This window comes from Aotus nancymaae, unplaced genomic scaffold (assembly GCF_030222135.1).
Source record: "Aotus nancymaae isolate 86718 unplaced genomic scaffold, 86718_ANA_hifiasm-v0.15.2.pri h1tg000029l, whole genome shotgun sequence".
Classification (NCBI taxonomy): Eukaryota; Metazoa; Chordata; class Mammalia; order Primates; family Aotidae; genus Aotus; species Aotus nancymaae.
In genome coordinates this window covers 60306619-60321087 of record NW_026988442.1, presented here as the reverse complement: position 1 = coordinate 60321087, position 14469 = coordinate 60306619, and the positions used below count along the sequence as shown (strand labels likewise).

General features: G+C 33.1%; 1 protein-coding gene across 2 annotated transcripts in view; it reads right to left on the bottom strand.

The window, feature by feature from the left end:
• Positions 1-723: 723 nt before the first annotated feature.
• The window catches only part of ARL5A (ADP ribosylation factor like GTPase 5A), a 29497-nt gene continuing 15751 nt past the window's right edge, over positions 724-14469 (bottom strand). For both annotated transcript variants that reach the window (XM_021668898.2, XM_064382769.1), the window contains exons 5-6: positions 10488-10639; positions 724-7023 (exon numbers count right to left, since the gene is read on the bottom strand). In XM_021668898.2, the coding sequence (XP_021524573.1) occupies positions 6975-7023; positions 10488-10639 (201 nt within the window). In that variant the 3' untranslated portion in view covers positions 724-6974. The remainder of the gene's footprint in view (positions 7024-10487; positions 10640-14469) is intronic.

Sequence of the window (14469 nt, the reverse complement as noted above, 5' to 3'; positions counted from 1 at the left end):
TTTCAAATACATAAAATTTGTAAATATCTGCCACTGCATGATGCTTTCAGGCCATTTTTAAGGAAATAAGTGCTATTTCTACTAAAAGAATAAGAAAAACATATAGTCACCTTGAAACCCTTTTGATGCTGCAATCACATAGATCAAAAAAACCTACCTATGGGAACAAAAGAGGTAGAAAAAACCAACAAAAACATTAGTAGTCCATTCATTCATCCATCAACACATATAAATTGAACACCTGTTACATACCAGGCACTGTAGCACATAGACATAATAGCCATCCTGGGGCTTACATTCTAGCAGAGAGGAGAAACACAATATTCAAGTCAGCATGTGACTGGGGCTGACTCCTCTCTCCCTGCATTTTTTCCTTTTTTCTTTTGTTTACTATCAACTATGCTCATGAATGTTCACTTTAATAATATTCATTTTAAATGACTGAACTTTTCTCAGATTTTAAAAGAAATCAACCATGCAAATTGATCATTATTTATCAGGCTCATTTCCAAGTCTAACATTCAGAAATAAAAGCTAGATAGCTCTCTATAAATTGAACAAGTGCTGGAAAAGTTTCCTAGAGAAGATCAGGACAATTTTTTTTGCAATTTGTAGAATGCAGCTGTCATACCTTTTCAATTACCATGTGGATCCGAGCCTTTACGACATCCAATCTGCACATTTAGAGAATAAACCAAAATAAAAACACTGACAACACAGAGGTGTGAATAGTAATTATAATTAACCCTTTCTAAAAGAAAAGGTATATGTAATAGTACATAATAGAGTAACAATTGTAACTCATCTTTTTTTTTCCTTTTTACCCAAAGCATAAAGCAGAGATAATACGTTATACCAGATTACCATGCAACTTAAAAAAAGATTAATATACATATTAAACATGGAAATTCACCGGCAAAATCTTATTTGTCATTTTCCCCCAACTACCTTGACATTATTCTTCCATTTCATAATCAACAAGGTTCTACTTCTGGTCACCTGATAAATGCCCTGCATTTCTGAAACTTGACATTTCAGTCAATTATGGACACAAGAACATTGTTACAAGTATAATGAAAAACCACATCTATGAAGCAGCTGACTGCACTGCTTTCCATGGAAAGGCCCCCACTCCAACCTGCCCACTCCCTCCCTTTCCTCAGTACAAACATAAATATCCCCGAGTTATTGATGAAGCTGTATTGTTAAAAAGGTCCTGAAGCATTATTTCCCTAGATACCTAACACATCAGCACTGAGCAAATAAAAAGCACCCAAGCACTCTAAACTTCTCACTTTTTCAAACATTCCTTGTGTGCAAAATTTCCCTAGCATACAGAGAAACACAAGTTCACAAAATGATAAAGAGATGAGACAAAATTTCTGCCTCTTGCATGCAAATCGAGTAAAAACCTTTTATTGTTTTTTTTTGGAAATTCAAATACAAGAAACCTAAGGTCTTCTTATTTGCTTGTCAAAGTGCATAGAGCTCAATTGGAAGGGATGGGGAGTGTGTGGGGAAGGTGTTTTACAGAGACTAGGTGGAATCCATTTTTATCTAGGCTTCTCTAGAACAATATGATAAACAAGAAAGATTAAAGATTAATATCTACAAGAAGAATCTGTCATATTTAAAATCAATGATTAGTAAAATGCACTTTAAGTACAAATTAAAATGATTAGTATACATTTCTCTCATCTCTAGCAACCAAGAGAGCCCTCATTAGACATAGTTGCCTCCTCAATGCTGTATCTTGGACATTAACCTAAACAATATCTTTAAAAGTGCTTTGCAGGTATCACCTTATACCATGGAACAATAGAGGGATGTAAGAAATGGCTACTCCAATCTAAAGGACTATTTTCAAGCAAAAATAGAGGAATTCTGTGTATCATCAATGTAAGATGTTTAGGGGAAGGGCACAGTACATATTACAATAATTTAAAATTATATGCACATTTCACTTTCCATGCACAATGATTTCTAATATGAAACAATGTAACTATACATCACTGAAAATACAATCAAGCTTTGCCCCAGAATTTACAGTCATACTCTATAGTCAGTTAAAAAAAAAAAAAAAAAAAAAACCTGGAAGAATATATGATAAATGTATTAAGATTCTATTAAATAGTTTGATTTGTAAGTAGAATCTAAACAAAGAGGAGGAATTTGGACACATACACATATACATATGCACATATGAAACGGCTCAACATCTAAATGGTATGACACAAAATTACTAATTACTTAACTATGAGAATCAAGAGGCTACTCTTATGTAAGCAAAGAACTTTTACTTATGATTTCAAACATATAGTTTAATTTTCCATTAAAACTATTTTAAAACAGTAGCAGGGTTCAGTTTTCCAGTCACTGCATTAACTAATGCCAGGGACAGGACATACTTGTATTAGGAAAGAGAAAAAGGGTGTGGCTCGTGCTTCATTACATTATGGTTTGTTGAGGGTGAGATGGATATCTTCAATTTCAAGTTTTTTTTTTTCAAATAAAGTACAAATTGTGACAGAAACCCTCCAGGCTGTGTTATCAGTTAAGACAAGCACATGTAATACCATAGAAAATACATATAATTTATTAGATGGGCTTAAAATCAACATAAATCCATTTTTAGGCACTTCTTGAGTACAGACTATGGGAATTTTCTACCAAAGAACAGGATATCTAGCAGGCAATAGCATAAAGATTTAAACTTTAGTTTTTAGAACAATACACAAGGGCTAGACAATTGATAAGAAATATTGCAAAATGAATCCAAGTGCATCCTGTTACATTTCTTCACAATTTGACAGGACTTTAGGGTTAACTAGAAAGTTACTTTTGCATCTGAAATTCTAATTTCTGGTTTTCTTTTCTTTTTATTTTATTATCATGGTCTTAATCTATTATACATTCTTTGAGGAAGCATGATATAGAAGTTTTATTTTTGTATAAGTGGAGCTTTAAAGACATATTTATCTGCATCTACAGTCAATGCATGACAATTATTTTGATGTCTTTTAAACAGGTTTATTCAACAGGTTTATTTCAACAGGTTTATTTTGTAGAGTTAGGCTTTTGATTGCTAATTCCTTTAGACAGCTAATGTTTATCTTTGTTTTATAAGCAAACATGAAGAAAAAAATGGAATGTGGGAAATAATTTCAAGGATGCCCTTAGGTTATATGCTATATATAAATTTGGTTTGGCATCTTTTTCCAACTCAAACTGAATTGGTATTCTGTGCAACATAACCATTCTTGGTAATAGGAAGACAATACAAATAAAACTTAATCCTGTTAATGCCTAACTAGGAGCTCAAGGAACTGGCAGAGTCTGGGTATTTCTCCTATCTTTCTGAATCTACTTCTCAACATGTGAAGTTAAATTAAAAAGCATGAAAATGTTAAATACAATATAATTTAAAGAATTCCAATATTGGCATCTATATGCTATATGCACCGCAAGCTGGTCTTCTGAGGGACTCCACCTCTCTGATAATGCTCTCTAATGAGCAAAGTCCAAATCACTACCTCAAGCCAGTGGTGAGAAGATAGCAAGGAGCTACATAGAAACTACTGATTTGGGCAACAACAGTTATAGACAAAGTTTAGAATAACCTTCAAGACAGAGATATCTTCACTGATAGTAAATGAAGATACAGGAGAGCAAGGGATACCTGAGCTATGGGGAAGCTGATCTTGAAAGCAAGAAGATCCAGATTATACTTGAAGAGTGGGAGGGGCCAAAGTCACACGGAGAAAGTTGTCTCTACCAAGCCTTGAAAAAGGGATTGATGTCAAGATACAACTGGGCAGTTAGGAGACGACCCTGAAATTCTGAGATAACCGATGATGTGGTACTATCTCCTATATACAAAGCAGAGCATACTACACATACATTCCCAAAAATGCCTGCAGAGAAAACTAGAAAGTTGTTTAGTTTTTCTATTTACACTAATATAAACAGGTTTTGAAATTGTCTGTACTGTATGTGGTTGCTATAGTGACATCAAGAAATGTAAAGTGCCTATACAAGAGTAGACAATAGAGTCCTGTTTCTAGGCAGCTTAAAACTATACACTGAGACAAAAAGGAAAAAATGTCAGGGACTTCATGCCTTTCCTCAAGCTCTGTGCACTTCTCACTGTAATGACCTACTAGGCACTTCCTAAAGGCCAGAAAATAAAACCTCTTCTTCCCTCTATTTCATCCCATGCTTCTAACATCACTTTCATTACCTATATTAAAAATGTCAGCCAGCAGTGCTAAAGCACTTTTATATTCTTAAAGCAAAATGTCATATAAGAAAATGAATCCCCTATCCACCTCCCCACTATAACCCCTAAACCACCTGCCTTCATTGTATCCTTTGCCTATTATGAGGACCAAGATGTACTGGGAAGATACAGAGAACTGGAAATTTCAAATAAGAACCCTCTATATAATGTGTAAGATGTACTTTACAGATGCTATTAAGACAAAATTAAACATATTCAAATGCTTATGGCATACGGTTACTTTTGCCAAGATATCAAAAGAAGTTATATGACTTCAAAATTAGTATCAAAAACAGGATATTTAAATCCAGCCACATGTACAGAAGCAGATTTGTTCTTCTCAGAGCTGAACACAATGACTCTACGAGATGTTTTCACTCAAAAGTGGCATATTAAAAACCCAAAAGCATCTCCCTTTGCTTAATTCCACTTAAACTACATACAAATTGCCAATATGACTTTTCACCAGCCTTTCTATCTTATTTGAAAATAATACTGTTAAAATGATTTTGACATTTTCATATATAAATTTATTTTTCCCAACTATAATTTTGGTTTTATGTACAAGTACACAGATCCCACCTTATTTTTAATGTTCACCTTGAAGGGTAGAGAACAAAATCAAGTTTTATAAATGTAGTATAAAATTCCACATCTTCTCATGACGTCATGTCAATAATCCACTACACTAAACCAACTGTAACAAGGTAGTACATGCTTTAAACAGCCAATTATGAATAAATTTGAGCCAATACCTTGATGACAAGGGAATGTGCTGATATCGTGTTAAACTGATGTGGCAGCAATCCAAGGGACTAAGCACATGATTATTCAAATTAAAAAATAAAAAGGGCAAAGTATGTGGATTTTCTGGGGTACATCACAGAATATTTATCTGGTGAAACTATAATACAGATTTGGGTTAAGGGGATTTTTAACAGATAAGTAATTCTTTATAGAGATTTGAGAAAGTATGTGAACATGAGAAAAGCTTGGTAATTTAAGATTTACTTTTGTACAACCGGGTGGACAAAGATTAAATTATGCTTGCATTTTGAACATTATATATATAAAACACAAAACATCCAATGTTAAATACTGATCTCCTATGCGTGACCTGGATTTAGATACAGAGTATTTCCCATTTTATAGAAAGAAAATTTCTAAGTTTTGTCAACGCTTAAAGTATATACTATTATTCCTCACCAAAATCGTGATAAAGTTTAAAAGGGTGATATTAAAAGTAGTTTTTTTCTTAAATATGCTAAAACACGTGGGTTTGGATTAATGTTCAGATTTTCAAGGCATGAAAGATATACAAATAGAGTATCCAAGAATATGTTTTAACACATTTAGGGCAAGTTTGTTTATAGTTGTGACAAGAATACCTTTGACTTTCAGACACTGAAAAAAGATACCCTAAGCTAACATAAAGGGTGTTTTGGGTCAAGTTACTTCATAGTACAAATAATACATTGTATTAATGAATTTTTACGCCAAATTCTTAAGATCATTAAAAAAACACTTGCATTTTATAACTGTCAAACAATGCATTTATGTAATAGAAGATACAACAAAATTTAGAAATAAAAAAATCTCACTATATTTCAAGTACCAAAATAAGAAATTATCAATGTTGCTCAGAAACACACCTAACTTTTACTCTGAAATTCATTTTAACCACTTGACATACAATATAAGATTTAAAAATAATATAGCTAAATTGTTTAACAGTATTTATAGAGTATTACTTTCCTGGGTAGATATGTTTCACATAACAATTTTCAATTAATGCTGAGAATTCATTTGATCATTTTAATAATAATTTATGATTCACTGATTAATGAATAATTTATTCAGTAATTTAGATGCCATAAGAACCACTGAAAGGAATAATCTGATAGTTGCTCATGGTACAATCCTGCCCATTAGTAATACTAAGCCAAGAATCTGATAGCTATCCCACTCTGCTGAATTACATGTTTCCACGTGTGTGATTTTAATGAACAAAAAAATTAATACACAATGTCATGCTTTTTCCTTTTCCTTTTTTTTTTAACAAGCAGCTCGTTGATTAGCACAATACAGAGAACATAGGGAGAAAGTATAAAATGGCACTTAACACCAATGCCAATATTTATCTCATTATGGTTATAAGGATATTATTAATATTTGTGTTATTTGTGTTTCTTTAGAACATAAATCAAAGCCATTAACTTGAACTTGAGGTATATACACAATACACACACAACCTTAAGCAAAATACTTTTATAAGTAATGTTACATTTTAAAATATTGGAAACTGAGTATCTGTGATTTGTATTTTGACTTAATGGAACAAGAAGAAAACAACATTCAACTAGGGAGGGTTATACTGATAATAAAGCTCTTATAATTCAAAATGTCTTCCTCTCCCTTTGTACTTACCACAGGCTACACAATGTCCTGAGAGGATTCGTTATGAGAAAATTGTCAATCACAGCTTTAAAACATACTTTGGAAAAAACTAACGAGAAAGCAAATTGGAAGGTGAGACTTCATCTTTGTTTTCAAATAAGTGGTCTTAATTTTTCTTCTTATAGAAAAAGTTTAAATCAGTTTATTATAAATATATCTAAACCATTAATTTTTGCAGCTTTCAGGTAAAGTCCAGCACTTCATTTATAAAAAGTCTATGAGAAGAGGTCAGGAGAAATCATCTAATCTTAAGTCGTGACATCATCCATTCAAGTCCTTGGCACAATCTATAAAGAAAACAAAACCATTTGATTAAATGCTGAACTAAGAAGCTATGAAGCAAACTAAAAGAGAGTATTTTTCATTTAGCTAAATAACAAAGATTTAAAAATCAGTAATATTCAGTGCTTGGGCTGCTGCAGCGAAGCCATATTCTCATATACAATACATCTGTGCTTTTTTGTTTCTTTTCTTTTTTTTTAGGGTCTCACTCTGTCACCCAGGCTGGAGTGCAACGGTACAATCAATGGCAGCCATGACCTCCTGTGCTCAATTGATCTTCCACCTCAGCCTCCACAGTTGCGGGGACTACAGGTGAGTGCTACTACGCCCAGCTAATATCTGTGCTCTTTTGGTTCAGTTATATCTCTAGTGCCTAGAACACTGTCTGACACTTTAAAAAAGCTTTATAATTATACAAGAGTGCCCACAGAAAGCAATGTGACAAAAATATATCTGGCAATACACATCAAAAGTATTTAAAATATCAATACTCTGCACCCTTTTTTCTACTTCTAGAAATGTATCCTAAAAAAGAAAATCAGACATAAACATAGACTTAAATGCAAAACTGCTCTTTAAAGTACTTTTAATAAGAAAAGAATTTGTGTCTAGAAATACAGAAAAAAGATAAATTAGAGGACAGTCCTACGATAAAGTATTTAAAACTTTCCTTTCAAAAATGATTTTATGATTCTCACCACCAGGAAATGGGGGAAATAAAACCATTTTATAACATAAAATGCTCATGATATAAATGAAAAATGGCAAGATATTAAACTAAATATATAGTAGAGTTATTAAAACAAAGCATACACATAATATGTATGTTACATAAAATAAAATGCAAGTATACAAAACTTTTGAAGGCAATAAAATTTCTTATCAGTAACATCAGTTATCACTAACAACTGTTAATTGAACATAACCCAAAATATAGAAAAGGATGTTCATTATGGTCAAAGAAACTAAATGTTTAGCAAGAGGGAAATGATTGTACACATTAAGTTACAACAAAATGAAGAACTGTTGTAAGTATTAACTATTATCTATGACAAGCTTTTTTGTAGAAATAAAAATATTAAATTTTTGTTTAATTCAGATTTTTGTTAAGTATTTCTAATAATGTAAAGGAAGACACAAATAGAAAAAAGATGGCAATGAGGTAAACAAATGGTTGTTTTGGGGTGGTTGTCCCATACTTTTCTTCTGTGACTAGATTCATTACTTTTAAACTACTGATAGGAAACAGTACACGAAAATGACAGATGAAGAGATTAACTCCAAAGGAATAAATGAACAGTAGTTACCTAATAGTAAACTAGAAACTGACTTAACATCCATTCTCTTAATTGGATCTTTACAACACTGAGATCAGAATCTTTCCACTGTTACAAAGGAAACCCAGGCTTGGCAATGTTAGCAAATGGGAAAAGTAGAAGTCAAATGAAGCCACTCTCCAAAGTTTGTGACTTCCAATCCACTGAATCAAAACAGTAATCAAACCAATAATTTAGACCAAGGTAGCTGAACTATAAAAGAAAAACAGAACATTGCTCTCAAAACCAAACTCATCCATTACTTTCCCATTTTTAAAACAAAATTGCTTTTCCTTTTTAAAATGAAATTAAGTAAATATCTATACTAATGATACATTTTCCGTACAATTAATTATCAAAGTATATAAATTAAATCTTATGACAATCCTAGATAATTTGTCTTTATTGCTAAATATTATAGATCAGTGCTTTTGCTTAAGATATATTTGACAGAGAACATATTTTTACTTAAATGAATACATGGATAACTGGTATTATCTGTGATTTTTTAATGAACGGTTGTTTTTTTTTCATTAAAAAATCTTTTTTTAAGGTTCTAATTATGCTCTTCCAAATGTTGGTAATAGTGCCTTCTATTAAGATTTGACTTCAATAACTCATTATACTGGTTTACCCTTCATCATGGTCCTGAAAGGAAAACCATTTCTCCCACTTGAGCTAATTCATCCATACCCCATGCTTTTGCCCCTTCCTAATACCTCAAGAACCTCAACCCCAACTTAAGACCTCTATTTAGAATCCTTCATTGCTAATTTCTTTCTTTTTTCCTTGGCTTTTAAATGCAATCATGGATCATTTAATGACAGGGATGCATTCTGAGAAATATGTCAGGTGATTTCATCACTGTGTGAAGATCATAAAGTGTACTTACACAAACCTAGACGGTATAGCCTAGTATGCACCTAGGCGCTATGCTATAAAGCCTGCTGCTCCCAAGCTACACATCTGTACAGCATGTTACTCTACTAAATTTTGTAGGTAACCATAACCCAATAGTAAGAACTTCTGTTCCGAAACATATCTAAAAATAGAACAGGTTACTGTAAACATACACTATTTTAATTTTATGGACCACTGTCACATATGTGGTCTATCACTGACCAAAACGCTATTATAGGGTACATGACTATATATACAGATCCACCATATTTTGGAAAAGCAACAACAAAAACTGTACTATAGTTTGGTCCTCCTTTTAGCTTTTTATCCTATTTCCAACCCCCTCTATTTATTTCATCTGTCCCTCTTCTTCTTGCCACACTCAACCGTTTACAAAGCTATTTTTGTTTCCTAAAATCTACCTCCTCTTTAAACTATACTTACCTCATGCCCACTTTCCCAATGCACAGAATTTGTTCTGACAAACTGGTTGAACATACTCATTTGTAGTTAATTCAATGGCATTCTCTCCATCCTCCTGGTCCTTGACCTTAGGTTTGACAATGCCAATCACACCACCTCTTTTTGAAATACTTTCATCTCTGGGCACTACACAGGGCAAATTTCTACTATAAGCACACACTTCTCTTCCATCACTTATCATTCCAGAACCAAGGAACATCATTGCCACACTCTCTCCAATTCCCCCAATCCTTCTTCTGTTTAAGTGCATCAGTTCCCTCTTGACCGCATTTGTGGCAACAGTAAGTAACCCCAAACTAGTCTCAGACATGAATCCTCTTTGATTGGAGCTTTTTTATGCATAAAATATCACTTAAAAATAATTTCTCTGTAGAAGTGTTATGAGGATTAAATGAAGCACTATATGGAAAGCTCTCCAGACACAGGACATGCTCAGCAAGTGTCAGGTCTTCAGTTCCACTACCATCTTAAGACATATTTCCTAACTTCTCCAGCTCTCATTTATACTCCCATTTCTCTGAGATCCTACAGCAACTATAACAGCTATATGCTTACGTGTTCAGTAGGTTTATATGTATTATGTTTATATTGTTTTACGATTTACAGAACCACCCTAAAAAGTCTCTGAATATACACATGAACTATAGCTTATGTCTGTCCCTTATGATGTTTTGTATACAATAGCCTTAAATATTTATGAGTTTTAAGATAATATACGTGTTTCTAAGCAAAATACATGTTCGATAACATCTAAGAGGAAGACTTCTTACCCCTCGCCAGTTAGAGCACAGCATGCCTGGATATGCCACTGGTGATCTTTAATAGAAGTTAGCTTCAAAAACTGGGAGATTTCTGCTACAGTCATGCATTCTTTAACATCTTGTTTATTAGCAAAAATCAGCAATCCAGCTTTTCTTAGGTCCTATTAAAGCAAATAAAACTGTAAAGGCCAGTACATTTTTCCACATATTTTTCAACTTAATTAACAGAATCTTTTTCACAATCTTAGTAACCTAGAATTTCTCAACTATCTGACATAAAAGCATCTCACAGCACAGGCTGATAACACATTTTTTATACACTTGTATACGTTTACATAGTTCTTTAGTCTTAGACTATAGTTTTTTACGGTCCTAAGTGCTATATTTAACAGCCATGTTTTCCAGTATACGTACTATTCACCCCCTAAATCCAAAACTAGGCTCAAATGGCTAAGAAATACCTTTTAGCCTAATACTTGAGAGCTCTCCAAAATTCTACCTTGCCTATACTTTTCTGCTTTACCTTACATCACTCCTATATAAGTACTCGCTGTAATTAGCAATCTATCCACTGCCCTCTAAACAGTTTTAGGCACTGCCATCTCTATGCTGTTCAAATCATTTCTTTTGCATATATTTCCTTACCTCCAACCTCCTAGGCCAGCCTTTCCCAATCAGGATTCCACAAGAGAATTAAGCTCCACAGAAAATGATTTGAGTTGACTACATTGCAAATCTCCCAATAATGTACATAGCTAGTACCTTCTGGGTGCATAGGAAATAAATGAATTCATTACAATGTATGCCTTAAAGCTTAGGGCTTAATTCTCAGTTTAAGTTCTATCCTAAACCAATCCTATTCACCCTAATTTCTCTCACTGTATGAAGATTTCTTAGATTTGAATATACAATACGGCCATCTTGGAATGGCATTAAACTTACCAAGTTTCCCCAATTAGAAATTCTGTCACTTCAATGCTATGACTCAGAGGTAAGTTCTTTAAACTTTCTGAATTTGTTCCTCATATCTTTTATTGAGTATCCAATCTGAGCAAGATACCCACTACACTAACCCTTTTCCAAATATAATTGTGCATACTCCAAATAATGGGTATAATGTTTTACTCACAAAACAGGCAAAAGTTCTTAGTCTCTTTCTGCTCCACTCCTCTTTACCTGCCAATCTTTTTAAAGCCAGGGACTTCCTTGATAATCTGTTCAAAATCATGGACCTTTCTCCACAAAATGCACATATGCATACATACAAAAATTTTTAAGTTTATATATAATTTTAGGGTGTTAATACCCTAAATTCCTTACATGGATACTGGTCAAGAATCCTTGAAGGATGTACTTAATTACTAAATTAAACTCCATAAAATTCTGCTTACTATATATTAGGAGATATAAAATTAAGGTTTTGGTGCCACACTTGGCAAGTTTTCACAACTGCTGAATGACATCTGTCTTCTTAGGGATTTTAGTGAGATATTTTGGTTTTAACAATGTGTGTATGTGGTTAAATCAATAAAATCTTCAGTAGATACAAAATGACTCTTGTTAGAATATAGTTTTGATGATTCTTTCTGATACAAATAAAAATATAAGTAGTATACTTGTATTTCTTACTTGGTCAAAGGAGTTATGTAAAATATTTTATGTAACAATCAAGACTGACTTTAATTACAGTGCCCTCTGCAGGATGGCAGCTATTAATGCTACCACAGTTGATAACAGTTATCGGATAAGTATGGTCAGAAAGGAAAACTGCTACAATGTTCGCAATTTTAAGATTTCATGTTCAACTAATTTCATCTATATTTCAGTTCACCTGCCTACATAAAAGACAAAAAATTTGAAGAGATAGACTATAACTTGTATACATATACTCATTATCAAGGATATACAGTAAATATTTTTCTTTCCTCCAAAACAGAAAATGCAACCATTAATCAGCCAGGCATGGTGGCTCACACCTGTTATCCCCGCACTTTCGAAGGCCAAGGCGGGTGAATCTCTTGAAGCCAGGAGTTTGAAACCGGCCTGGCCAACATGGCAAAACACTGTTTCTACTGAAAATATAAAAACCAGCATGGTGTAGTGGTGTGCACCTATACTCCCAGCTAACTCAGGAGGCTAAGGGATAAGAATTGCTTGAACCCGGGAGGTGGAAGTTGCAGTGAGCCAAGATGGTGCTACTGCACTCCAGCCTGGGTGACAGAGTGAGACTCTGTCTCAAAAAAACAAAAATAAAAGAAATCATTATCAATAGTTGATATGTGGCTGAGTCAATAAGTAGATGGACTTTCCATGAAATTTAATTCCTATCTTCCTATCTTCCAGGTTTCAGTATCTCTTGCTAGTGTGTGCTGAAGTCTTATATAGGTCAAGTCTGCTAATGTTGACATGTTGAAAGAACAAACTTCTGACAAATACTTGGCACAAGTTAGGACACACGGTTTGTATTAGTGTAAGTAATTTGTATTCATCACTCTTAATGATAAAATTATTTTCAGAAGCCCCTAAGTTGAAAATTAAAAAACACAAAAAACAAAGCCATTTAATAAAAGGTCTCCAAAACAATTTTTCTAGATCTCAAAGATTCAAATTTTTCAGTTATTGATTTTTAAGAAAAAGTTATTTTACCAATTTTTAAATATTTAGAAAGAGAAGAAAATCTTCATTTGCTTTTTATTATATAACCTCAAAACCAAGTATGTATATAAAAGAACAATAGAAAATAGATATATTGAATTAAGACTGTTCATCAACTTGACTTAACAAAAGGTCAAAGTATAAGGTGAACAATGGTGACCTTTTGTACATAAGCCATTTGAAACACTTTAAAACCATTTCTGCTACAGATTTCTAGTTTAAGATATATTTAAGTTTGATCAAGGAGATGAATAACAGCAATTGCAAGTAACATTTACTTAGCATCTTCTATATACCATATATAGTTGTCAATTAGTTTCTTAAAACTTCATTTGTGAAGGTAACTCCTAGAAGTTGAGTCATTCTGAATAAAATTTTAGACTCTGGTGTTTGAAACCATTTTAAATTTAATGAGTTCTAAAGTTTTACATTTCACTTACGATAAAGCTTTGAAAGTTATTCTAAAATTTTTCACAGTTTTGTATTTTTTAATGATGTAAAGAATGGTTATTAGTGATGACAATAAGATTTTGTTGGTTATGAAGTACATATGAAACATCCAACTAACATCATGTCTACATTTACTCTTTACTCACACATTGTCACTCTGATCCATTTGTCTCTCTCCAGAACTCTGCCTGTTTGGCTCTTCTTGACCCTACTGAGTGGCCTGCTCAAATTCCCACTTCATTTATAATTCCTTTCTTCTCTGGTCATCTCCCCATTCAGTCTCCTTTCCCTTTCCAACTAGGCCCTACTTATGTCTTTTTCTTTTTTCTTCCACTAACAAAGAGTCTGAGTTGGAACATCTAAATTCAAAACCTGGCTCTTAAAAAGCTAATCAAGTCACATAACCTTTCTGGGCCTCAGTGTACTCACCCATAACAGATAAGGTTAAGTGATCTGTGCAAGTTAATGCCCCCAGCTAGTAAAATTCAAAGACTTTGAATCCTACTACTGGGCTCTTCATATAATGATCCTGCTGCATATGGGCCAATTAGAGTAAAAATCAGATAGGGAGACTACCTGTTAACAGAGTAAAAGATATAGGCCAGAGACAAATAACATTTGTATCAATTTTTCTTTTTCCAAAGTCTTCATAAAACCACCCTTTGGAATAAACTGAAAAACGCTGCATTATTGCAAAATATGAACTTGAAAAGGGAAAAAAAAAAAAAAAAAAAACCTTTGCCTTCTGCCTCTTTTTTGGCTTACTGCTTGTATCCCAACTAGAAATGGAATTTGGCAAATGAACACAGAATGGCAAGATGTATTTTTGTAAATCTCCAAGAGGTTTAAACACAGCTACTAGAATTAAGCCCAAAATATGGAAGGG